Source organism: Epinephelus lanceolatus, chromosome 18, assembly GCF_041903045.1.
Source record: "Epinephelus lanceolatus isolate andai-2023 chromosome 18, ASM4190304v1, whole genome shotgun sequence".
Classification (NCBI taxonomy): domain Eukaryota; kingdom Metazoa; phylum Chordata; class Actinopteri; order Perciformes; family Serranidae; genus Epinephelus; species Epinephelus lanceolatus.
The window spans coordinates 24,558,472-24,585,985 of NC_135751.1; the positions used below are offsets into that span (position 1 = coordinate 24,558,472).

Below are 27,514 nucleotides of genomic sequence, written 5' to 3' on the forward strand. Positions count from 1 at the left end.
TGATTATTGTCAGCTTTGTTAGTGTCACAGTTTGCACCTGCTCATCAACCAGTTTACTTATTGTTGGTAGGCAGTTTCTGGGAATCATTCTTGTGTTTTGCCTGCATGGTGCAGAGTTGAAATTTCGATGAAGTTATGCCAAAAGCATTTCTCTCTCTCCACCAGGTCAGATGGCTGGAGCAATAACACCAACAGCAACAGCTCCATCGTCATATCCGACAGCCCAGCGGACCCAGACCCACAGGACCTGCTGGGCCCTGAGGCCTGCGTGGCCTTTTTCCTGGTCCTTCTCCTGATCTGGTTCCTCAACCGTGAATTCGAGGTCAGTTACCGCCTGCATTACCACGGCAACGTGGAGGCGGATCAACACCGCATCAAGATCCAGAACATGAGGGACCAGGCCGACTGGCTCCTTCGCAATATCATCCCCATCCACGTGGCCGAGCAGCTGAAGGTCACCCAGAGCTACTCCAAGAACCATGATAACGTGGGCGTCATATTTGCCAGTATTGTTAACTTTAGTGAGTTTTATGAGGAAAGCTACGAGGGAGGCAAAGAGTGCTATCGTGTCCTTAACGAGCTAATCGGAGACTTTGACGAGCTGTTACGGAAGCCTGCCTTCTCCAATATGGAAAAGATCAAGACCATCGGTGCCACATACATGGCGGCGTCAGGACTCAACGCGCAGCAGTGTGCAGATGCGGCACACCCTCACGCCCACCTCCGCGCTCTTTTCGAATTCGCCCTTGAAATGATGCGCGTGGTAGATGACTTCAACAAGAACATGCTGGGCTTCGGCTTCAAGCTTCGCATTGGATTCAATCACGGGCCTCTAACAGCGGGGGTGATTGGCACCACGAAGCTTCTCTACGATATCTGGGGCGACACAGTCAACATCGCCAGCCGCATGGATACTACGGGTGTGGAGTGTCGCGTCCAGGTCAGCGAGGAGAGCTATTGTGTGCTCAGTGGCATGGATTATGAGTTTGATTACCGTGGCACAGTTAACGTCAAAGGCAAAGGTCAGATGAAGACCTTCCTTTACCCGAAGAGCAGTGACAGTGGCCCTGTGCCGCAGTACCAACTCTCAGTCTCACCAGAGATCCGGGCACAGGTGGATGGTAGCATTGGGCGCTCGCCCACTGATGAAATCGCCAGCATGGTGCCCACAACCGGCATAACTGCAAGCAGTACCAATACTATGGTACCCAGTGCCAGCGCTGGTGCCTCTTCTACCACAGGGCTCAGCCATGGGAGAGAAGCGGACAGCCGTGACAGACGTCCCTCGACCGGGACCTCCCATGCCAGACGATCTACGTCTCATGGTGGCATGACATCTATACCCGTTACCAACCTAGAAGGACCTCCTCCGTCTGCAAATAACAAACCGCTCATCATCTCATCCTCTGTCCAGCAAAACACATCCCAGAAAGATACCAAGAAGGACAAATGCGATGATGATTGTGTCAGTAACGTCGGAGAGTTCACCAGACTTTAAGAGTTTGCTACAATGGCGCTTTAATCATAAATGCTCGACCCTTTAAGCTCTTGTTCCTGCCGGTTGGCATTTGTAGAATTGCTGTACATTTGGTCCTACCCTGGGTAGAACCAGAGAGAAAGACCCACTGGCCTCTTCTCTGCATCAGCCAGGCAGCTGGTTGTTTTGAGTGTAAATCTGATTGGCTGATATTATCAGTGGAGGGTGCAGGGTGCACCGCAAAGTGAGCATCAGGCAGGAACGCACAAAGGAAATGGGAAGATGTTGAGGGCTGACTCTGAACCTTCTCTTGCCTGCTACAGATCCCATCGTCTCCCATTAACTTACTTGATTATCCGTACACCTTTAATCTTAATTATTTCTTTCATATGTCTTTTAAGTGCCTTTAGAGTAGAATAATGTGTAGACTAAGCCTTTTTGAGTAAGGGAAGAACAACATAAAGGGAAAACTGTAAATAAGCAAACTTTTTGGAAGAAAAAACTGCTTTGCTTTTGTTATAACTTTACTTTGTAAACTATGCTTTGCTATGATATTTTGCCTTTATCGAAGACGAGCTCACCTTACATACAGAAAGTGCTACAACAAGTGAAGGGAAATAAAATATCACTCAAAATCTGCACTAGACGGCTGCGGAGCCTGTTCTTCATGAGAAGCAGAAAACTCTTCATGAAAGGCACAGCAGCAGCAACTAATCAATACAGGCTAAGGGCAGACAGGACTGAGCTGCATGTCGTGTGAGTGTATTTGCATTCAGTGTGTGTGTGTAGTAACAAAATCATGCAGGGTTTAATGAGGAGACGTCCCTTATGAATTACTCGACTGACTTGGTGAAACTGCAGGATGATGACAAACAGTTTAGGAACGCAGTCGCAAAATGAAAAAAAAAAATCCTGGTTGCTGATGTGGCAGCTTTCTCCTCTGGCCCTTTGCATTGCCTCAATACTGAGGCATGACGGTCTCAGCTACATTTAATCAGCCCGCTTGCAGCAACAGCATCGTAGATGAGGTTAACCGTTACTAGTGTTATTGCCCTCCCCTATGATCCAGGCTCTTAAGGGAACCCAAGCTGTGTTAAGTGTTGATGAGTATTTCGATGGATCCGACGAGGCACTGCTGTACCTGTAGAGTGTCTTGACTTTAGCGCGATTAGAGAATACAACTGCCTAGGTTTTGCTGTGGATTACACTGTGTGTTAGTTGATAGTGCTTTTAAGACATGGATAATCAAAGTGGAATGTCACAAATCAAAAATGTGTTTTATTGTATTTATTGTTGCACAAAACTTGAACTTGTTCATGTGAAGCTCCCCTCTCTAACTTCTATGATTTGAAGGACAATATTAGGCGGACACAGCTGGATGCGTTCACTGCTTTATACTTTCAATGGCATGAAACTTAATGTAATAACACTGTAAATGCAAAAGGCAGTGTAACAAACGTATTCCGTGGTATTCCCTAGGTGTTTTTTACGCTTTCTTTTTGACTCCATTGATTTCATGCTCTTACGTCAGATCACTAAGGAAATCAAACTGATTAAACTGTACATTTCTGTTGCTCTTACATTTTCTCTCTGTCACTGTTTCTTAGCAAAAAAGGCTTGTGTGCTCAGAGGCAAAAAAAAAAAAAAGTTTTACCATAAATCCACTTCAGTGTCTTCAGTTTAAAGGTCCAGTGCGAATGGAATGTAATATACTAAGTGTCAAATCCTTAGAATGAGCTGTTTATATCTACATAGGAAGCGGGTCCTTGTCCTAAGGGATTGCCATGTTGCACCGCCATGTTTCTACAGTAGCCCAGACTAGACAAACCAAACACTGGGTGTAGATAGGGCCATTTGCCTTTTCGCGTTGGCCACTTTAGTTAGCAGCCCCTCTGTGATGAGCCAAACAGCATCTGAAAAACACTGATTTTTAACATGAAACTGCTTTATTCAGTGTTTTTACCGGTTTTAATTACCTGGTCCGTTTGTTTTGGAGAGGAAGAGACCTCTGCGGATAATTCGGCTCTAGGTAAAAACCTCCAAAACAGCTGGATCTTAAGTTATCAAAGAAAAAAGATGACCACACCATTGCAGGTGCTGGGCTAGCCACACGCTTGCACCAAGCCAAGCAGCATCAGAGAAAGACGGATTTGTAAAGTGAAACTGCTTTATTCAGTGTTTTTAGTGATTTTAATCATCTGGTCCGTTTGTTTTTTAGAGGAAGAGAGCTCCTCAGATAGTTCGGCTACCAGTAAAAACCCTCTGAACATCTGGATTTTAAGTTGTCAGACAAAAAAGGTGAGCACATACTAGCAGGTGCTGGGCTAGCGGCCTGTTTGGGTTGAGCCAACCGAATGCGGTCTCACTCCGAAGTCGTCGAAATCCAGCACTTGGGTAGTGACTTGAAGTGTCAGAAACCAACAAAAAAGGGCATTCTTTGATGTTGGCATGATACACGGAAGGTTGCCATTATAGTTTAACGTTTTCTGGTGGCATCGGGGGCAACGCGGCAGGACAAGGATGAAAGTTGATGCGACGAAAGTCTGACTGGGGCAGGCGGGATTGGTGGTGGATGGGTCCAACAAACACAGACTTTCACCCAAGAGAGCGGTGTTCTTGTCCCGAAAGATTATAAAGTTTTTCCCTAACCCTAACCACATGCTTTTGTTGCCTAAATCCAACCATGTGTGTTTATTGTTGAAGGAAACAAAAAAAAGGCAAATCGCGGTGTACCATTGTTCTGACGTAGTGCTTTTACTTTGAAAGAGACTGTATATAAACGTTAAATTTCCTTTGAAAACGGAAATGTATTTTGAAAGACGTCAATGCATGTAACAGGCAGAACTTGGTGACACGGTGTCCCAGAACGTCAACAACAAACGCAACCAGGGTACCTTTCACGTCGTATGTGGACGTGGAAAGTCCATGACCAAACGTTGATGTGTGACAAGGTCGAAGTGAGAATGTGTTGGCCAACCAGCATCGGAGAAACCCTTACTCATAGCATGCGTGAAACTCCTTTATTCGATGTTTCTACTGGTTTAAATCACCTGGTCTGTTTGTTTCAGAAAGGAAGAGACCTCTGCAGATAATTCGGCTCTTCGATACAAACCTCCTGAACTATGAACCCTGAAGGAATCCTAACTTGGAGTTCACGCTTGGCACATGGGAAAAGTTTCAGCTGGTTGCAATCTGCCATCCTCATTGCTGGATGCCACTAAATCCTACACACTGCTCCTTTACTTAACAACACCTTAACCTCATATTTTTAAATTACCATTTCATAATCAGTACTTTTAAGTAATAAATCAAACCAGACCAATACTACAGAAAAACAAGAAACCAATTTGCCTTTTTTTTATCATTAAATAATGTATTCCGACTGCCACATTTAACATTACACAAATAGTTAAATAATTTGTGAAGATAGCTTGTGCCTTTTTAACTCTGAACTTGATTTTCCTTGTCTTTTCTTTCACTGTCTGCGTTGAGTTGCTTTCATATCTTAAGACACCGAATATTTCTCTGAGCTTATGAGTAAGCAGGAGAAAGCTTAAATTACTTTTGACAGGATTTTCTAAGGTCATGACATTTAAGCAGTGCCTTTTCTTGACTATTTATTGTGATCACACCAAACATTTTCAACATTAATTGGCCTTATTACAGTTTTTGAATTCCTTTTTTGTATTGTTTGGCCTTCCGTTGTGTACTGTAACTATCGATCAGGTGGAGTTGGGTTGATTAAAATGCAATAATAATAATAATTTGGTTTGAAAGGGAAAATTACCTTTATGCTTATGAGCACACAACCCTTGTACCAACCTAAAATTTGTGTTTGTTATACTACAATAAAGGGACGCTTAGAATAATTGTTATTGTCCATGGTTAAGTGCTTAATAGAGGTCATTAGATTAAGCATATAAGATACATTTCTTTTCTTTCCTTCTTAGTAATTTTGATAAGCTGTTGAATTATGTGTTTTTTTTAAATGAACTCAACACTTTGTTTTTTGATTAGTATTGTATTTGGGACTAACACGAATAATACGATAGTGGCGTCAACTCATTGTTGTGATTGCCACTTGTATTTTTCTCCCTTTTATTTCTCTACAAACACATGAAATGATTTGATTCATGGAGATGTAAGTGACATTCTGAGCCAGCAGAATGGCACACTGTGAGAATTTTGATGCCAAAGAGTGTTATGACCATCTCTCTGAGTTTCTTTGTGTATCTTCTCTCCTCTTTAATTTTGCAGGTTGCGTCACGCACATTCAAGAAAAGGTCATTTATAGTATTCACTGTTAAAACACATTTGCACAAGACGCTCACTTTTTATGTACAGTATGCCTTTATATTGTATAGTACCTGAGCATTTTCTATTATTTATATAAGCGCATGTACTAGAGTATTAAATAGTCTAAAGAACTGGGTAATTTTAACAATGTTGGAATAATACTTGTGCGTTCTGTTTGCCTGCATGTGTGTAAAAAAAAAAATGTATGAGTGTTTGTAAAACTGTGTGGTTGTGTGTGTTTTGGAGGGGATGCTCTAATTTTATGATCTCAATAAGTATGACATGCTAGGACAGTAAGGCTTTAATCACTACAGACGTCCTTTCTTTCTTTCTTTCTTTTTTTTTAAATTTAAACTGGCCAAATAAAATGGGCGAGACACTACTATATGTCTGCAGGTAGGCAGTATTTCAGTAGCCTGCTACCGCCAACTTTTAATAAATTGTTGCTTTCTTTGGAGATGTTTTTGTATATAGCACGCTAATAGGTATGCAAGTGAAGGTTAAAATTGAATAAAGTCAGTTGCTGGGAAATGTTGTCCGGTTGAATTTATAGCCTGTGCACTACAGCCGCTTCTGTATTTACCTGCGGTGGGTTGTAACTTAATATTTGTTCTTAATTGCTGTTCTGAAGGGGCCCGCAACTTTGAGGTACTTCTCCTTAAGTGTTTCTGTTTAATGTTGTTTTATACTGTATGTATTTTACACTATGCTACTCCATTGCCTTAGTGTTACTTTTGCAGATTAGCTTTTACATTTACAAACATTAGCCACATTGATAGAATATGAAACATTGTAATAGATTAAACCAGCTACAACTTTATTAATGCTGCTTACGTGTTAATGACTCAGTAATGAAAATCCAATAATTAATGCAAAGAAGCAGGGACAATCATGCTGCATACTGAGTACTCTCACTTAAAGTAATTAAAATAGGCCTACCTTTCACTCATATTAGCACTATCATCAATGTGTCCTTACCTTATCCTTATCACGGTACTATCAGGCAGAGGTGTGGACACGACTTGACAAAGTTAAAAAAGACTTGGACTTTAATTGACATGTAACATCACTTGGACTTGAGCCTTTTGACTCGAAAATACTTGAAACCTTCCCTTTAAGTGCAAAGATTTAAAAGTATGTTATTTAAAAAGTGTTTTCTTTTCTTAAATCAACTAACATTAATACTGTTCATTCCCAGCTATAGTCGACACTTAATTCCCCAGATCCAGCTTGGTTGAGCCGATCTGACAGGAGAGAACCACGTCACTCATGTTACGTTACTGAGTGCCAGTTGGAAAAAAAATGGTACCAAAGATAGTTTCGGTCATGTACAAAACTACACGGTGGTCAGCAAAAAATGAATTGTAGTATGCAAAACAAATTACAGATGGAGACTTCGTTGTTAAAATGGCATTAGATTTGTTTAGGACTTGAAACTACAAGTTTTTCTAGACTTAGGATTTGAGTGCCAAGACTTGAGACTTGCAAAAGAATTATTTTGTCCGTCCTCTGCCATCAGGTTTAGAATACAAGGAGATAAATGATTTGCATGTTTAGGAAAATTTGTTTGAAATACGAAAAATAACTGTCAGAAACATTGAACAGTGCACCTATCCTAATAATTGTTTTCTTACAATATCTCAACAGCTGAAGCTGGTTCAGAATCAGTAAGGCTTTGCACATTATCATCCAACCTTTGCTGTTTAATGTTGCACTTACTGTACACGCATACTCATGGAAAATATGCGACTATGGCAGATCTGAATAGAAAGTTGTTCTAATATAATGCATCAGGACAGGGGCTTTGATCAATCAATCAATCAATCAATTTTATTTATAAAGCCCAATATCACAAATCACAATTTTCCTCACAGGGTTTTACAGCATACAACATCCCTCTGTCCTTAGGACCCTCGGGACACTGTAATATGTGGTTAAGCAAGAGGTATTCAGATTTTTACTACAGTAAAAGTAGCCGTACCAGAGTATGAAAAGGTCCCATATTCAAAGTTATACTTGAGTAAAAGTGCAAAAATATAATCAGCAAAATGTAAAGTATCAAAGGTTAAAGTGCTCATTATCATACATTATCTATCATTCCCTATTTATACAGAATTTTATTCACTGTAAACTTGTTTTGCTGAATTTTTTTTTTTTTTACTTTATTATTTATTGTTTATTTTATGTTACTTTATTCCTTAATTTGTTGACTTTTTAATCTGCTGGTATTTTCTCTGTCTTTGCCTGTAAGGTGACCTTAGGTGTCGAATTACTATTATTGTTGTTGTTATTAACTTGTAAGCAGCATTTTAATTGTGTATTTGTACAGTGTGAAGAGGTTTTAAACTTATTTATATCCTACGCTGTAGTTTCATGTGTTGTAGCGACACATTTTACAAGCTGATCAAGATTATAAAATAATGTATTGTCAAATGGAAAGAGCAGTGCAGTCATTGCCATTCAAAAACTTGGGTCACAAACTCCCTCCAAAAATGCAATTTAAACTAAAATAAATAAATTAAAAAATTAAAAAAGAAAATAAAGAAAATGAAAAATAAAATGAAATACTACCACTACTTATAATAATAATAATAATAATAATGATGATGATAATAATGATGATGATAATAATTGTTGTTTTTATTAATTTATAAGAAGCCTTTTAATGGTCTATTTGTACAACGTAAAGACAATTTAAACTACTTTATATCCCACTCAGTAGTTTAAATGTATTGTCGTGACACATTTTACAAGATCAAGGTTATAAAGTTATTTAATGTGGTTGCCATTGAAAAACTTGGGTTACAAACTCTGTCCAAAAAAATGCTATTTAAATTAAAAATAATAAGAATAATGATAAAATAAAATACTACTACTGCTACTTAATAATAATAATATTAATAACATGATTATGATGATGATCATAATAATAATGGTTTTTATCATTATTTTTTTATTATTATTATTGTTGTTGTTATTAAGTTGTAAGCAAGAATTTAATGGTGTATTTGTACAACGTAAAGACGATTTAAACTTCTTTATATCCTACTCGGTAGTTTAATGTATTGCAATAACACATTTTACAAGCTGATCAAGGTTATAAAGTTATTTATTGTCGTTGCCACTGAAAAACTTGGGTCACAAAGTGCCTCCAGAGATGCAACTTTAAAAAAAAAAATGGAAATACTACTACTACTTATGATAATATTAATAATAGTAATTATTGTTATCATTATTGTGATTATTGATATTATTAACGTGTAAGCAGCATTTTAATAGTGTATTTGTACAACATAAAGACCATTTAAACTACTTTATATCGTTTAATGTATTGTAGTGACACATTTTACAAGCTCATCAAGATTATTAATTTATTAACTGTTGTTGCCACTGAAAAACTTGGGTCACAAACTCCCTCCAAAGATGCAATTTAAATTAAAATAATAAGATAAAATAAAATACTACTGCTACTACTTGAAATAATTACATTATTATTATTAGTATTAGTATTATTATTATCATCATTGTTACTATTAATGTGTAAGCAGCATTTTAATGGTGTATTTGTACAACGTAAAGATGATTTAAACTACTTTATATCTTACTCTGTATTTTATTGCGTTGTTGTGACACATTTTACAAGCTGATCAAGGTTATTTATTGTCAGTGCCAGTGAAAAACCTGGGTCACACACTCCCTCCAAAGATGCAATTTAAATTAAAAATAATGATGATGAAATAAAATAAAGTAAAATAAAATAAAATACTACTAATAATAATAGTAAGATCACACAATGACGATATGCTTTGCTTTGTGTCAAATTTTTAAATTTGTGAAACACCTACAGCTGTCAGATAACTGTGATTAAAATGTATATTATTCCCCTCTGAAATGCAATATGGTATATATATTAAGTTACAAATAAAATGCTTATAATAAAGTACAAGTACCTCAAAATTGCACCTGAATGCAGCACTTGATTACTTTCCACCACCGCTGGTAATATGATGTGGATGAATTAAACATAATAGGAACTGTTTGGATTAAAGTGTTTCTGTGTATGGACAAAGGCTGATGTGTGTTTGTTAAACAGTTCAAAGCAGGTAGAACAGTACATTTCTATTTTTTGTGTTATTCCACCCCTAGAGGCAACTTGACGTACGTCCACATGACGCACGGTGGGACACAGGTTTACGTCAGGGCGTCATCGCGCGACGCCTCCCCTCCTCCCCCCACCGTCTAGCTGGGAAGAAAAAAAACTTTTTTTTTTGTATCGGAGGAATCAACAGCCGCCATCTTGACGCGGCTCAGAATCGGGATTTCGGGGGTAGCATTAATTTTAAAAACCGACGGGAGCTGCTCAGACGGAGCTCAAACGGTTTTTTCGAGCCGAAAACCGAAGGGTTAGTCCTTCCGATGAGATTTAATGCAAACATGTGAGGATTACATGGGTTTTTATCGTCTCGAAAGCCCACTGTATATTTGATTTCCCTTTTAGAGAGCGCCGCTGCTCGCCGTATCTCCGTCCCGAGACGCTGTATTTACTGGGAGACAGCGACGACAAAAAAAATCCAGCTCATAGAAAATATTTTTTGAATTTTGCTCTTTTTATTTAAGCCCGAGATAGATTTTATGGCTGCTCGTTTCGACGGCGAAAAAGATGATTCTGTGCGGACGTGAAAGCGGCGATCTGCGGAGAAAGGGATTCGCCTACGCCGTGTGTAATATTTTATGATTGATTTTTATTTATTTTTCTCCAACTGAAATAATTTTTGGACGTAATTATTGAGGATAATTATGTGGGTGTTGGGTGTTGGATTATCATGGGGTGATCTTCGGCGGCGGAGCGTGGCGCTGTTGCCCTTCTTTTGAAACCGTTTTCTCCAGGCAGCATTTCGCCAGTCTGCCAGTCAAGAAAAAAAAAACAGTTAAATTGCTCCTTTACGCGCAACGTTAGGAAAAGTTACCAGCTATAACAAGCCTGAGGACAAGTTGGACTCATCCTTCTGCTATTTTCCTGCATCATCATCATTCATAAAATCTGCCGAGCAGGATGGCTGACAATCTGCTGGATGTCGGACCCCCCACTGCAAAGCGACCCAAGCTTAATTCACCTCTCTCCGTATCAGATGGCCCAGGTAAGGACGACAAGACATTGCTTTCTAACTACTTACAAGCATGATGTGCAAACTTGACATATATTTATCTTTATTAAACCTGCACACTATAAAGTCTTGCTGCTTTTTGGGTTAGGATGCATCCACCTTTTGGAGAAGGTAAAGTAAACCCATCCGCCACTTCAGCTGTGCAAATATCATAGGAAAACTGTATATCCAGTCCCTGTTGGATTGTTTGATTAAATGTATAGCTGATTGAAAATGCCATAAATTAGTGTTAAAAAAAGTGCAAACTCACTGCCTCTTCATCACATGAGAAGTACTCAACAGGGAGAGTATGCAAACTAACTTTCTCATCATTTAAAGGCTAAAAGTTAAGTTAAAAACATACTTACCCATCATGACATCAGAGATACAGGTGAGTAAGATGTTGAGCAGAGGTCTCATGGCATTGGTTTCCCTTTTTCCTTTGACACTTTTTGGACAGATCTTGAGTGGTCTCATGGCACCTGTTTTAGCCAGACATGATATAAAAAAAAATGTAATCCCTTTTGGATGCCCGAAGACAATCTGTTGTGCTTCCAGAGGAACATGCCACCTCTGTAAGCCTTGGAGCTGGATTGGACTTCATGTCCTTGTTGCCTCTTCAGCAGTGCAGATACAGCACAAGCACTTGAACCTGTGTTGTGTGATTGGAAGATAATCTCTCACCACTAGGTCAGTCTGCCACGGAAGGCTCAGACCTTATTTCATTCAGCAAAATGCTCCATTGGTCCAGGTTGAAAATGATCTGGGCAAATATACGGGAAGATTACATGTGTTTTGTACCCACATCCAACTTTTCTGATGCCAATATATTTGGCTTGCAAATGGGCATATTATAGTTTTTGAGGTGAGAAAAACTGCTATCATATTAAGTATTAGAAACTAGCCCTAGGGTCTGTGAATTCACCCGTCCAACCTGCAAAGCAGCTTTACAAAGTTGGACTGTTGACCCTTAAAAAATACTTACATATTTGGTGACCAGTCTGATTGTTTGTGTGGTTTAATTTATGATAGTTTTATTCTTAAAAATTAATCTTATAGCCTACGTCCCCAGGACATTATTTTTCTAGTTAATAACCATTAAGTGTATAGACGAGACCAGCTAGCCCCCCGGGCATGTCACAGGTGCAGTTTGGGAAGACTTCACCTGCAATATAAACTCCTTTCACTAGTTCACTTGCTGACTTTTCAGGAAGTTGCTGTGTTGTATGTCTGTGAATGAGAGTTGGGAGTTATATTTCTTAAAGTGACTGTCATTTCATTGGAGTGGACAACTTAAACTTTCAACCCCTTAACCTGAAGATATTTTCAAAAATATTCAAATTTTGACAGTGGACAAATGGACAAGATTAATTACATACAGAGTAATAATAATTTGATGAATCTGGCACCAGGGTTAAAATTTGCAGTTTCTGCCAAATTAACAAGAGACTTCTTAAAACTCTAACAGAACTTTTGGCTTGTATTTTATATATAAAAATCTACAAAATGAAAATAGTGTGCATTTCTTCTCCCCTATGTCCTGGATGATGTCTTCAGATAAAGATGTTCCAATACCATTTTTTTCCTTCCCGATGCCGATTCCCATACCTGAACTTGCCCGTGGGCAGATACCGAGTACCGAAAAAAAATGCTTTTAAAAGAAAAATAATGAAGTCGTATACTCCTAACTTTGAATGGATGGGAAATTGTAGTATGGTATGGCTCAAATACATACACAGAATAATCGCTGTAGATATTTATTATATCGAATGCAAAATATTGCCCAATCGCTGACATTTTGCTAACCGCTAATGTTGTTCTACTTGTGTAGGCTACTTTTTAGAGGGGGCGAAGGAGAATTGATTTCTCGAAAAACTGCTGCTTTGTCTGGGTGTGAGACTACCATAAAGTTTCTTAATTAATTACCTGATATCAATTTGATGCAAAGACTTGCGCACTTGCCAGCATTTTAGACAGTATTGGAGGCATTTTTCCAATATTGGTATTGGAACAATTCTGTCTTCAGACTCCTTGTTTTGGCCAACCTGCAGTCCAAAACCCCAAAATATATAAAAAAATATATAAAACAAAGAAAAGCAGAAAATTTTAGACATTGAAGAAACCGGTCGGCATTTCTACTGAATTGAATATAAAAGCTGTTATTAATTTTTATGGCGATCTACTAATTGACCAATTGTTGAATCTCAACTTCAGACCTGAAAACTTCTCAGTGAGCTCCTTCAACTGTGACTGCAAGAGTATCCATTTTGACTTTTTATTTCAGTTATAAAGTCGACCTGCAATGAACCACTTTTACTATGCTTATAAGCCAGTAGTAAAATACTGCTTATACCTTCATTGGCCATCCATTCAGTGGTCCATCCAGTAGCATTACTCTTCTTGGCAAACCCTAGTTGTGTATGTGTAATACGTGTAGTGTATGGATTGTAGCGTTGTCGGTATTCTTTGTGTAGTAGCCAGCACCAAACATTGAGAAAGCATGGGCTGTCTCGTTTCATTGCAGTCAGTTTTGGGACTGAGCCACTGCAGCCACCTCTTAACTCTCGTCTTCTAGAAAGTACATAAAGACTGGTGCAGTTGCTTAATTTAAATCGCAGCAGAGATCGGAAACATCTGTCTGCCATTTACAAACAGCTGAGAAATGTGAAGTTTCTTTGTTCGGCCTGTCTCGTCCGCTGCGGGCGGCTGCATTATCTAGGCTCGCCGACAGTCCTCGGTCTTCAGCCAAGGTAGCTCATCTTCTCAGAGGGGTGACAGGAGCTTTCGCTGGGCAATAAAGCAGCCCGACACCGAGACCGACTCCTCCCCCACTGCTGCCAGAAGCCCTTTCTGTCTCAGTAGACGCACACACACACACACACACACACACACACACATTAACACATGTACCCAGTAAGACGTTGCACAGTGTCTCTTGTAGACCTGCTCTCTTTGAAGTCCTGGATGCAGTTCGGGATCTTAAGTACACTGAGAAGACTTTAAGTGCCAGACTGCAGATGGGAGGATAAGTAGTTTTTTTTTTTCCTTGAGTTGAAAAAGCCCTAATTCTGAGAAATTTTGGAGGGGGATCTGTGAGGAACTTGTAGCTCACAGCCTTGCTCTTCTGCTCTGCTGTTTTCTTGTGCACACTCAAATTTACTTGGTTTGTTTGATTTGAAAGTTTTTTTAATGCATGACATGAATCAGCCAATTTGTGTTTAACATAATTTTACAGTGAAAGTGACTACAGATTCATTTTTTTTTCCAGTTGATTTCTGATAGCAAATGGACGTTGGTGTAAAATTTTCCCTCAGACCTGTAGCTCACTTTATCCAAGCTCGACAGCTCCTTCAGGGTGCCCCCATAATTCAGATCAGAATTTCATATCTTGAACTCCTAACTCTTAAAAGAAATAATGTTTTTATAATTGCACATCTTGACATAGATGTCTGCGATAAGTTGCCCAGTCGATTGAATATTGCTACGCTCCCTAGCACCAAAAATACTACTTGGTTTAACTTGATATTACAATAACTAGCCTATTACTTTATGCAATTGCGTTCACCCAGTGAAAATGCTGTTGTAATAATCAGGTACGTTTTCTAAAGATTGTTTTCCTAAAAATATTGTCTTCAACAGCTAACTTTTATTTAGTGAATTGTTGTCATGTTTTGTAGGATAATGTGCATTGTTCATTATGCACAGGTCAAATGCCACACATTTCAGCACCATTTAAAATGCGATTTGGTTGTCAAAAAATGAGATTAAATACTTCAAATGGTTCTTATAATTGTGCTATTTTTTCAGACAATGTTTAACCTTATAGATTAAATTGGGCTCAATTTTGACTGTCATCTGAGTGTTTTCTTAGTTTTGGACTAGTCGACAAGTCTAAGTTTAAACTTCAGATTAAACATCAGGGAAATAAGTTGTTAGGAACATCACAAAAAATGGCTATGTAAAATTTTATAGAGGAGAATTCAGACTATGTAAATTCAGATTGATGGATTAATCATTATGGCGATTATTTGTTTCCACAAATGTGTTACAAAGGCATATTATAACAGTATACCCTAATGCGTTTGGGTTCCAGGGTCACGTTTGTTATAGGTAAAGCCTTGTTAGTCTGATAAATAGTCAAGATGTCCCACTTTGCCACATCCAGCCCTCTGCACGCTGATCTGTCGCTCACAGCCACAGATTAGCAGCCTGTCTTTGATGTTTATGTTAATGTGTGACGGTTTTTTATGGCGCTCTGGTCTTGTGTCAGTATGTGTTTGCGCCTGTGGCCACAGGCCAGTGCCAAGCTTGTTTTCAGCTGTATGTTTTTTTTTCGTTAATTAATTCATTTATTTATACAGGAAAGGAATTAAAGTAACATGGTGTGTTACAATTAAAACTGGCCTGACTCAGTTAAAAACTGGTTTTCAGCAGGTTCCTGCTATGCAACAAAAACACGTTACAGTATAAAATACTAAACAGAAATAATCAGCAGAGGCTAAACAACAAAATGTAGGCAGCTACGTAGACATTGCAAAGTAGCGGACTGAAGTGGAGTGAATAAAATGGGATGTAGGATTTAAATCAGTGGTTGCAGGTCTGTCCTTCCATCAGGTGGTGTTGAAATGCGTGTTTAAAATGTGTAAAAGAGGGTATTGCTCTGATGTAGTGTGGGATCTCATTTCAAAACTTTGAGTGAGTGTGACAAAATGATCTCTGACCGTAATTGTTTTTGTAAGGTGGTATAGAAATAAGTGCACGCGAGACTGATCTAGTGACGTGTTGCCGTCTTGTGTTGTGACTTGAAAGTAGTGTAGTAAGTGTGGGATTGTAGTTGTTGTGTAAGATCTGAAAATAGAGTTTAATAGATTATTGGTGTGGTTTTGAAAAGTCGGGGTGTTAGAATGGGAGAGTGTGATGCAGTGATGACTCCAAAGATGGAGGTTACCGTGGATCTTCTAAGTTCTGTTGTATGTTCTTGCTATGGGTTCAGTGTTTTCCTTGGTGGTTCAGGACCATATGAGGATATATTCGAGAGAAAGATTGCATGTTAGGTATGTGTCTGAAACAGCAGGGGTGAGATATGGTCTGATCTTTTTATAGATGTACAGTTTCTGGTTGAGCTTCTTTGTTAGGTTCTGAATGTGGTGTCGATAAGTGAGATGTGAGTCAAGATATACTCCCAAGATATTTGTAGGTTTCTGTGATGGTTAGTGTTTGATTTGAAAACTGAATAGGGTCAGACATAGATATTGTGTTTTTTAGGGGAATGAAAATACATACATTCTGTTTTCTTGACAGTGATGGTTAAATGATTATGTTTCAGCCAGTCATGTAAGTGGTTCGAGCAGATGGATCAGCTTTGAATTTAAGATGTCAGGGTTTGGGTCAGAGAGAAAAATTTCAATGTCATCAGCATATAGAAAACAATTAGAATATTTACACATGTTAGGAACGTCATTGATGTAAAGGAGAAAAAGTAGGGGGTCCAAGATGCTGCCTTGTGGAACTCCACTATTACAAGTTAGAAGGGGAGATGTTACCTGATTGATTGTAACTACTTGGATAGTGCAAAGTTGGTTGTAAAGGAGTTTTTCCAATAATTTTGATAATTCGGGAGGAATGCATATTGGCTTGTAACTTGAAACCAGGGTTGGATCCCCAGATTTAAAAGCAGGGGTGACTTGAGCTGTTTTCCAGTTGGAGGGAAAGATAGAGAGCCTGATACAGTGATTGATCAGATGGTGGAGAAGAGGCATAAGGCTGTCGGTATGAGTCTTTAGAAATCCGTGTTTAAATCATTAACATCACAAGCACGAGAGGTTTTCAAGGAGTTCAAAATGTTAAACATTCCATGCTTCAGAGGAGGAGAACTGGGGGGATGTAGAACAAGAAACAGGTGTGGTGTGTGATGGAGAATCAAATTGAGATGCTAGTTCTTTAACAGATGTAACAAAATAAGCATTGAAAGCACTCAGTTGCAGTAATACTAGTGCCTTGTTCAGAAATTTGAATGTTGTCGTTTTTATTGAGGGTCTGCCATAGTGTTTTGGGTTTTGAAGCAGTTTGCATGATTTGTGTTTTGAAGTAGGCAGTTTGGCTGTTTTACTTTCTAATGTTTTTGAGGATCGATATTTTTGAGGGAGAGAGTCTTCAGTTTTAGTAGTAGCAGAATTTCATAATTTAGCCATGGTAATTTGAACTGTCGGGATTGTATACTGTAAGCAGTGGTATATTTTTTTGCGAGTGGATTCCATTTTGTGATAAAACTGATGCAGGATATGTTCTGGGTTTTTGGATGATAATTTCTTGCTCCAATCAATGTCTCTAATTTCAGCATTAAATTGTGGCAGTTTAGAATTTGGTATTTTTGAGATGGAGTGGCGGATTTGGCTTCCCAGGGTTTTAACAGTTTTCCTTACAGTATAAATAAGAGAGTGGTCTGATATTGGGGTGTGTATTACTCCTGCCATTGTGTATTTAGGGGGTTGATTGGTGAATATAAGGTCAAGGACTGAAGTGCGAGTGTTACTGATTTTGGTAGGCTCCTTGATTAATTGATGGAGACCAAGCTTTATTGCAGTTGCTTTCAATGATTTTGATGAGCTGTCATTCCAGTCCAGGTTAAAATCACCTAGTATAACCATCTCCTTTGTTTTGACTGATTTAATTAGATCAGTGAGCTGTGATAAGAAATCACTTGTACTGATACTGGGGGGGCTTACAGGTGGCAATGACTGTAATTGCATGTTGATGTGTGAAATTTACCACCAGCTGCAACAACTCACTTTCAGTAACAATTTTTGTTACTGGGTGAGCATATTTTTGATTTATGTATAAGGCAACTCCACCACCAGGTTTATCAGTGCGGTCTTTACGTTAGAGGAGGTAATTTTCTATCGAGAGAAAAGAAACAGGCATACTTAGACTTAACCAGGTTTGCGAAATTGCCATTATGTGTGCTTTTGATTGCAAAAGCATGATCTTAATTTCTTCCAGTTTAGGTGCTAGACTTCTGGTGTTTAGATGGCAGATTTCGAAACCTTTTATTCAACCTAGGTGGGACTAGGTGGATGGATTTTTTCTGAAGCAGTTTTCAACCCCACTGTTCATGTGGCAGGGGTTCCTCCTCCTTTGTCCGGCCTGTGTGTATGAACCCTAACCCCTGGATGAGAATTATTCAGCTTTATTAGCATTAGCTGGCGTTTAAATACAGTCAAGTGTTAAAACTTTGCCTTGCACCAGCGAAGCAGTGGCAGAGGATTATCTTGAACTGCTGGTTCATGTCTCAGCTGAGGCTGTGGCAGTGGATGCCATCCTATCACCCACCCCAAACAGGCCTACCCCGCTGGCCTCTTCACCTTAACCCATTATCTGTCTGTGCTTTAAGCTTTTGCATCTCACACATCCACAAGATGCTTATATCCTGTGGAAAGAGACTGTAAGCTGCTCCTTTCATTAAAATCTAAGAGTCTGTCTGCAGGAGCTGAATAAAAAACATTTCTTGCCCTCTCGGATCATGTAGCCTCACCAAATTTTTTTCTTGTCATTTTCTCTGAATAGCTGTGGTCGTCATAAACACTGTGCAGCAAATCGCTGCAGCCCTAGCTTTACAAGTGCCACTAATTTTGCACATCTTGAAGTCATCACAGCTCTTCTTATAAAGCACCATATTAAAAGTTTTACAAATGTCCTGCCAATCAAAAGTGTAGAATACTGCCCAGCCTCAATTTTTAAATGTGGCATGAAATTTTCTTAATGTTGTGTTTTTAACACCCCAATAAACTGTTATTTTTTCTAAACAAAAGTATAGCCAAGCTGAATGAGGACAAAGCACTGAACAGTGACTACATTTGCATGCACCAAATATTGTGGTTTTGTTCTTACTTCGAAAAACACAATATTCCTACTTCACTCTTCACATGGTTAATGAAAATGAATATTCCACTATTCCTGTTTGCATGCAGCTGTGCGTACTTTTATTAACGTGCCCCAACATGTCGTTTATCACATCAAAATATGGAAAAGTTGAACAGCTGGAGCCACTTGTGTCATTTTGCTTCTTGGTGAACTTGTTGGACAGTATGAACACAGCTACCCTCATTTTTTCGTTCAGCTACCTTCTTAAAAAGATAGTTGTCATGACATTTGCATTTATTTAACAACCTGTTGATATCAAAGTCTTTCATAATGTTTAAAAGCAAGTGTGTTTTTACTTCTGACCAAAAATGTGAGCATTTCTTTTGGGCATGAATCTCCAGTCTAGCAAACTGTTGGCTAGTTGGTGAGTGTACAGTGCATCCATGGCGACGCACAGAGCTCACCGTAAAAAGGCAAGAGGCCATGTGTTGCAAACTGCTGTAAAAACCCTAGTTGAAACGCATATTACGTTTGCACTGTATACATGTCTGGAAAATGCCCCTAAAACCCAAATTATGTCTTATGTGACATCCTAATACTAAAATGCTACTTTTGGAAAAAGGCCTTATTCTGAATATGCCATTTACATGATCTGCATCAAATTCAGAATGTTGTAGTATTCAGTGAGGCCACGTCTACGCTGAGGCAGATGATTTTGAAAATTAAGATTATGTTCTCCAAATAAACTTGAACGTGTGAAAAGTAATGCAGACAAAGAGACGCAATAGAAAAACAGCAAAATATCTGCTTGAGACCATTCCTTAGGTGTTCTCACACTGGCTATGATCCACTGTAGTACCTCTTGGTTTGTTTTTAATTGTTTCAGTTCCCCCTTTTATTAAAAGCCATTTTCCTGTGTGCTACTGCATATTAAAGGCTGCACAGTAATTGCTTTGCCCTTGTTTAGCTTGGTCTCTCTTATAAATCTATATATATATCCCTAAGCAATGCCATGATTGCGTAGCGACTTTGCTCCCTTTTTCTTGGGGAGAGAGAGGGGGAGCATCTCACCCTTTTCCATCTTCATCCCGTCTCTTTCTGATTCTGGTAAGGCAGCAACAGCCTGTCGCACAGCCTGTTATTATCTCCCAGACTGAAGAGTCTAATTGAAGATTTTCATGTGGCTGCTGAGAAGCTTTTGGGTGAATTACAACCGGCAGCAGCAATGTCCTCTCCAGGTGAGAATAGTGTGACTCAAGTGTCGGGATTCTGTGGTTAGTGGATGCTTCCATTGTCACTACTTGGCACGCTCGCCACTGGATCTGCTCATCATATCCTTGTTGTATAAGGAGCAAAATCAAATCATACCCTCAGCCTTTTGAAAAGAATAACCATGCTAAAGGCAGATATTCTCCCTCAGCTAGCATTTTGGCTCTGCTGTATCCTCTCCCTCTTAAATTTGTGTGATCTCGGCCTTGTTGCTGAATAGGCCTCGGGCAAGGCACAGGTGCTTGCTCTCAGCTATGCACCATTCATGTCTCTTGCTATACTCTGAGACTTGTTGCTTTAACCTTACACGCTGAAAGGTTGAACACTTGATTTGAAGCATGTAGCTGTGATATTTAAGCTCCCATTTATTGCCACTATATTTCATCAATAAACAGGTTGGTTTTCTCTCCAACATAAGTAACATGGTGGCTCCAGACACTGAGTTAGGCTTGTGTGGGGGTGTGGCTGTTGTGCTGGTAAACCTTTATTGGTCGACGTACAGAGGCACACTCACACCTTCACGTGAAGGACCTTGGCATAGGCGTGTGATTTGGACTGCAACCCTCATTATTGTTCTATTAATTATCTGTGTGGTGTATGTATTTATTTAGTTTTCTGCATAGCCACACAAGTGCTCTCAGTCACAGTGTTTTCTTTGCACATTTTTTCTGTCCCAGGGACTGAGCTGTTTTAGTTTACATGCATATACATGGGATTTATTTACATTACTGCTAACAAGTCAGCTAACTACAAGTTATTCTGCCCAAAGTCAATCTAAGTGTCCTTGCACATAAAAAGACAAACTAAATATGCTCATTTAGGCTGGCACCACAAACTGGTGCCACCCAAAATGTGCGGTGGATAGCCACATTGTGCTTTTCTTGAGGATTTTAGTTTCATATGTAAGAGCTCTAAATTCTTACAGAGCTACGCTCATACTGTGCATCATATTGACGCATGTCAAATGTGCCTCTTTGTGCAAGTGTGCACTGTAGACTGGAGAGCAGAAGTGGGCTTCTGTTCTCACTACCTGAGTGAGTAGGCCTACACTAAGCATTTTGATCAATTTTAGGAGCCAAGCCTACATTTGGGGTGGTATCACCCAAAATTTAAATCACAATTATGTGTAATAATTACCTTAGTATCAACAGCAATACATAGAATCGTAACTTTTTGAAATACATGTGAGCATGATTCTCTGTCCTCGCTGTGGATCTCTTAAGCCCGGTTCAGATCAATGATTCATGACGAGACGAAACTGTTTTAGAATGTTACAGAGAAAAGTTGCAGTGGTATGGACTGGCCGTCTGAGCTCGATTGAGACGGCTGATGGTGTCACCTGCAACTCTGCTGGTCAAATCGCCAATGGCTGGTTTTAGAATGTAAGTCTGGACACCTCTTTCTACAGCCGATTGGCTCGTAGTGAAATCCCATGGTCAAGTCAAAATGACCACGGACAGCGTGTTCGCTTGCTGCAGCAGGTGCTCCCTCCCTGTCGAACACTGTTTCTGTCCTCATGTGTGTGGGTGTTCTCATTGACTGATTAATTGCCGGTGGTTTTTAATACTATTGTAGGGTATTTATCATGAATACAGTCCATCTGATGCTCATTTAATGTTTTTGGCAGTTTCATCACTACTATGGGTAGAAAAGGAAGCAGGCGCCGAAATTGGTACTCAATACCTTTACGGTATCTACGGAAATAAATTGTTACCAAGTAGTGGAAACGTATCCAGCTACATAGCTGCAGCAGCAGCTAACATCCAACACCATGCCGATAAACGGTCCCAACAAACTCACACCAACACCAAAACAGCTCATAAACCAAGAGACTGCCCAGTTTTATGAAAAGACCATCTTTCTAGCATTAAAATGCTTCTTTAAATGCTCTAAAATAAAGTAAAGTAATTTGTGTATTGCAATATGGTATTCTTATCTCCTAAAATGGAAACATAGCCTAATGTCTTGTTTCTCCCTTTGTATGGGGATCAGGCCTGGTTTGGTTTTTTTTAGATTTAATAACTCATCAGATCTTGTGTCTTCATGAAACTGAAAAACCAGTTCATTTCTGTGGGTGACAGATGGTTTGATACACCACTATACTGTTGAAAACAATTGGCGCATTTGGAAATTCGGGGCACTTTCACACCTAACATGTTAGGTTCAATTCAAACAAACATTTGTAAGTTTTTTTTTTCTCATTTGTGTTGTGAAAGCAAGGCAGACCAGCCAGACAATTGTGAAAAGATGTGATTTTAGTATAACTCAGATGCTTAACTATTGCTAAATCCTCCTGCTGATCATGGAACACGTAAAGGAAGCAATCTGGGACAGTGATCTATGTAATTATGTATATAAAAGTCACAACATGTATGTGTTGTACCTGTCTACTCTTCAATACGTTTTGCCAGTTGAATGACAAACATTTCATTAGATGCCTTGAATCCTTGAAATTCGGCAATTAAAAGACAATGGATTCCACCTGTTTTCGTTCTTTCTCCCCATTTACCTTGATGAACAGGAAACTGAATGTAGTACTGGATGCTCTCTGCATCATGTTGCCTCAGTGTGCACAACAACGTCATGTACAGTAACAGTTGGTCTTTACCTTAATGCCCAGTGTAATTGGTCCTATGTGGGATTATTTTGATAATTGATTAATCAGATTATAATGCTAATGAATAAACCTTCTAATTCTCTCTTGAAACAAAACCTATCTCTGTACTTGGTGGTTTGCAGCTTGTTCTGTTGTTAGTTGTCAAAGAAGTTGTGTAATTCGTGTATCATTCTTTTATGTCCAATAGTGAATCCAAAATTGGAAAACTAAACAATTAGTTATTTTATTATTCATTTATGAATCCATCATCACACAAAAAACGGACTGAATTTTATTTTGATATTTAATGTGTCCATTTTGTGTGACCAGGAAGCTGCTGACTTTTTCTGGTCTTTCATACACTAGCAACAAATGCACTTCGGCAAAGGCAGTAACTGATTTATTGTGATGAATGTGATTTTTAACAGCAGATGTACAAATTATAACAGTTACAGACTAAACAAAAAACATCCAAATTACATTTTACCAAGAAATCTGGTCAGTCCTTCAACAGTACAGTTTGTGAGTCAGTGATTAAGGCTAATTCTCATGTCCTTTCTTTCTTTTTAGATCTTGTGTCTCTGTTTGACCTGGAAAACGACCTTCCAGATGAGCTCATCCCCAATGGAGACTTGGGAATGGGAATGTCCTCTAACGGCGGTCCAGGTGGAGGGGGTCCTGGTCTCAACTCCATCGTTCCCGATGCAGCTGCCAAACACAAGCAGCTGTCAGAGCTCCTGCGACCAGGTAGCTCCTCCATCTTGGGAGGTGGTCTCAACTCTGCCAGCCCCCAACAGGGAGGCATGGTGGGAAGTCAGCTAGGTGCTGTGCTTGGTAAAAGTCCACTGGGGCAGGGGTCTCCCAATCACCAGTCCTCCCAGGCCCAGAAAGGAGGTGCAGCTGCTGGACAAGGCAATGGAAGCACAGGCATGGGCTTCAACCAGGCCATGTTGAACAGTGGACAGGGTCATGGGGTCATGGGCCAGACAGGACAAGTGATGAATGGGGCTCTGGGACCGGCAGGCCGAGGTCGACCTGGCATGCAGTACCAGGGCCAGGGCATGCAGGGGGCACAAGTGGGTGCTGGGCCTGGTGTTGGAGGCAGTGTGCTGGCAGAGACACTCACCCAGGGAGGGCCACAGTTGGGTGCACACAACACGCTGAATGCTCAGCAAGCTGGAAACATGAATAAGGTAAGGCTCAAAATTCAGTTTAATTAGTCTCATAAGTTACCCCCATTAATTACAGGAAATGGGCTGTTCTTTATTGAAGGACTGCTGTTTGAGAGGTTAGAAATAGCTCTGATACTGCATTGTAATTGACTGTTGTTGTCAGGCAGGGTACCTTATAGCCAGTATTTCAGAGTAATTTTTTTTATCCAGATAACTAAATAAAGTCTATTGGCGTGCCATATAGCTGGCTTGTTGTCGGTTATCTTCCCGTCACCATGTATTGATTTGTTCTTCTTCCTGGATCTGCTGGAGGAAGCAGTCATCCAGTTGAGGGCGTCAGTCAAGTGCATCAGTCTCTGTGGGTCCAGCTTGGCCCAACAGAGTGTTTCATGTCAGTGCTGATGTTTTTATTACTCCAATCCTATGCCTCCCTAATTTGAGAATCAGGGCTTCCCTTACAAATAAAATGGAACCAGTCCATGTTTTCTGGAAAATTTCAACATCCCAGACAAAGTAGAGAAATTCCAGTCAAAAATGTGATTTTATTGAGTTTAAACACAATTGATAGGCAAGCTGTATGAAAGATGACATTATCAAGGCATGTAGATTTGTAATATTTATTGAAAAGCGGGCAGCGTTTGCTTTTACATTATTTTACAGATAAGATTAGTCCCGTCAATACATGAGTAAGAAGGCTGTTTTTAAAATTAATAAATGTTGTCCTTTAATGGTGAAGGAATTCCCCTGTGGTGATTAAGGGTGGCTCAACAGCTCGATGCAGTATGACAGCCATTTTTTGTTGTTTTTGCAAATTACTTCATTTATCCTTATTTAAGTGCTAAGTGAAAAAGCCTTATTGTTCATAAGTATATTGTTCATTTTATGACAGTGATGACACAGTTTTGAAACAGGTTAAATACAACAAAATACACAAGGGCAATGACGTGCAATATGGGCACAATGTTTTTTAGCTGAGACTCTTAGGTTGCGTGTGGCTTTTATAATTCGGAATATCTGCGGAAATAAAAATTTCGGCAAAAGGTAGAGTACTTGCTCTGGATGAAGGGAAGGTTGAAACACTTCAGGAGAGAGGAAAGACCCTCCGAAGTGTGTGTATTAATTTCTTTCCATTGTTGTTGTTCAATGATGTGACAGTTGATCTTTGTGGTATTTGTCCCGCCTCTTCTCCACTGAGATTGGGCGGCTGAGTAAAAAGTGACAGTGACAAGCAGCTGCAGTGTTTTACCTTAAGCTGAATATTTTTCTGTCTCGTTGACCAGAAAAAAAAAAAGCAAACGTGCAGCGCTCAGTGCAGAGTAGATGTTCAGTGTCTTGCGTAGCGGAGTGTAAATACATGGTGCTTCCATGGGGGAAAGAAATAGCGTGAACACAATGGTTGTGGCCGTTGCTTGTCATCCCCTGCAGTTGCCAGTAGCGCTGTATTGCAGCGCTACTGGCAATGTTGTGGTTTTTGCAATAGCCTTAAATATATATCATGCAGTTTTATGTTAAATGGGGCCCGACCACACAAACTGAACTTTTGTTGGACTCCTTGTTTTTCTTTATTCCTGTTGCTCACTTTGAAAGCACCACAATGAACGAGAAATTGCTGATGCGTGAAGTTTAAATGACAAGCTATTTATATAATGCCTGTTGGTTTCACGACAAGAACTTAAATAAAATGGCAGCTGGCTGGAGGGAGATCGCCAGGGAGCTGAAAGTTTCTGGTATATGACTATCACTGATAACAACCTGCTTGCAGTTGACTACATTGTCATTTCCAGTAAATATCACAATATGAAACCTGTTATCCGTTTCAAAAGTACAAACGTCGAAAGACAGCAAATACTTACCCATCTGTTCAGTGGTTACATCTCCAGTTTGATCTCAAGTGCACAGTTGAAAGGCACCTGGTTTGTTTACATGACGTAACAGAAGTGGACAGAGAGCGTCCAATGTTAAGTGATGAATTACTATCAAGTGGCAACCTATGGGGCTGTAAAATGAAGTCAACACAGAAGTGCCAAAAACTGCAGTTCTTGAATGGCCTCTAAAGGCTGCCTCCAAAACAAAGTCAGTTCCCATAGACCCCCATGTTAACATGCCCAAGTTTAACGGCAGAAATAAACATGTTTACAGCCTGGTACAAAAAACAGTTTTGATCTCTATAGCTACTCACCTGTTTTCATTTTATTATAACTTAAAATACACATAGCGAATGGTGGGGCTGCCGATAGTGTCCTCAGCTTCTCATTCAGATCCCACCCCTCGCTCCTCCACAGTCCCAGCCTCTTGCCCAAATACGGTCACTTCTGGCTCCAAAAAACCAAGATGGTGATGGCTGAAGTGGCTTCTCAAGGCTTCAAAATGGGATCCCACAAACCAATGGTTGACGTCACAGTAGCTACTTCCATTATTTTTACAGCCTAAGGTCACAATAGTTAGATGCTCACTGGCTGTTGGTGTTTATGCCTACTTATTCTCAAAGGGAATTATCATCACCCGATGTTATGACTGGAGAGATGGGAATATGTGAGACCTCAACAGATTTTCCCTGTGAAAAATGAAAAAAGGTAACTACCGGTTAATGGAAGCCCTACTTAGACAGAAATGCAAATGCAACAAGAACCGCAGTTGTGTCATGGTACTACTACACAGTGAAACTTTGTTGTTTTTGTTTGTGAATGAAAAATACTTTACACGATGTGCTGCTGGTTGTATTTCTGTGTGAATATCTCTACTTTGCAGACTTTGAAGTGCGATGTGAGAAAATGTTTCCCCGTGTCGCAGAGTCTCGGGGCTTTGTGGTTTGACAGGAAACCAAGGTTAAACCAGCACCCTACTTCTCACTAACATTATTTCAACAGACATCGCCACATGAAACAAGCACCTCCTTTCTAATACAGGCATATAGAGTCTCATATACTGCCTGTATTTCCTTACATTATGGTACGAACACTAACTGCTCGGTGTGCGCCTGTGAATCGATGAGTTATTTTATAATCCATACTGAAACAAATGCCTTTACATAATGATACACCGGGTTTGTGTGTGTGAGAGGAGGAGGTGCGAAAAGAGGAAGACACGGATTTGAACCTGGCTGTGAGTAGTGTGTGTGTTAGTTTGAAGATAAAATGACAGAATCTGGCACACGCCATATTTACCTTGCATAGCTGCCATCAGAGAAACATGCTGCCGAAATGTGGGAGGGCAATGTGTTTGCTTTTATGTGCAGAGCAGAAGAAATGTAGCTGAGTTCACTATTACTTTAAATAACATATATGCTAATGCACAAATGATACAACACATATTCATTTAGCTTTGATTTGACAGTGTTTGATATGGCAAACAAATCTGATGTTTTACTATATTGTCTATATTCTTCTTGGTGGTTGTATTAATTCCCATTTTTTTCTTGCTCTTCATTCATTGGGACACATTACTCTTTTTGGTTTGCTTGAGTGTTGGCTTGAAATTTTGTTCTTGTTCCATGTTTTGCCTCTGCTCATACCTACCAAGATAATTACCGACAGCATAGTATCATGGTATTTTTTATGGCAATATTTTATCAATGCACAGACCAAGTATTGATTTTTTGTCATTGTATGAGTTATTATCATTGCAAATACATATTAAACTTTTGGTAGTGTACTAGAATAATAAAATTAGTTGCTTTTGTTACATCCACTAGATACATTTT

At 39.5% G+C, this 27,514-nt stretch overlaps 2 protein-coding genes across 14 annotated transcripts in view; both read left to right on the forward strand.

Moving 5' to 3' along the window:
• adcy9b (adenylate cyclase 9b) overlaps window positions 1–3,118 on the forward strand; it is a 49,969-nt gene extending 46,851 nt beyond the window's left edge. The window contains exon 10 of the mRNA XM_033645489.2: window positions 166–3,118. Coding sequence (XP_033501380.1) covers window positions 166–1,498 — 1,333 coding nt within the window. The 3' untranslated portion in view covers window positions 1,499–3,118. The remainder of the gene's footprint in view (window positions 1–165) is intronic.
• A 6,914-nt stretch (window positions 3,119–10,032) lies between these two features.
• crebbpb (CREB binding lysine acetyltransferase b) overlaps window positions 10,033–27,514 on the forward strand; it is a 57,988-nt gene continuing 40,506 nt past the window's right edge. For 7 of the 13 annotated variants that reach the window (XM_033643868.2, XM_033643871.2, XM_033643872.2 and 4 more), the window contains exons 1-2: window positions 10,034–10,911; window positions 23,213–23,835. In XM_033643868.2, the coding sequence (XP_033499759.1) occupies window positions 10,827–10,911; window positions 23,213–23,835 (708 nt within the window). In that variant the 5' untranslated portion in view covers window positions 10,034–10,826. Of the gene's footprint in view, window positions 10,912–23,212; window positions 23,836–27,514 lie in introns of all 13 variants that reach the window. The other 6 variants (XM_033643869.2, XM_078161159.1, XM_078161161.1 and 3 more) reach the window with 1 other exon arrangement.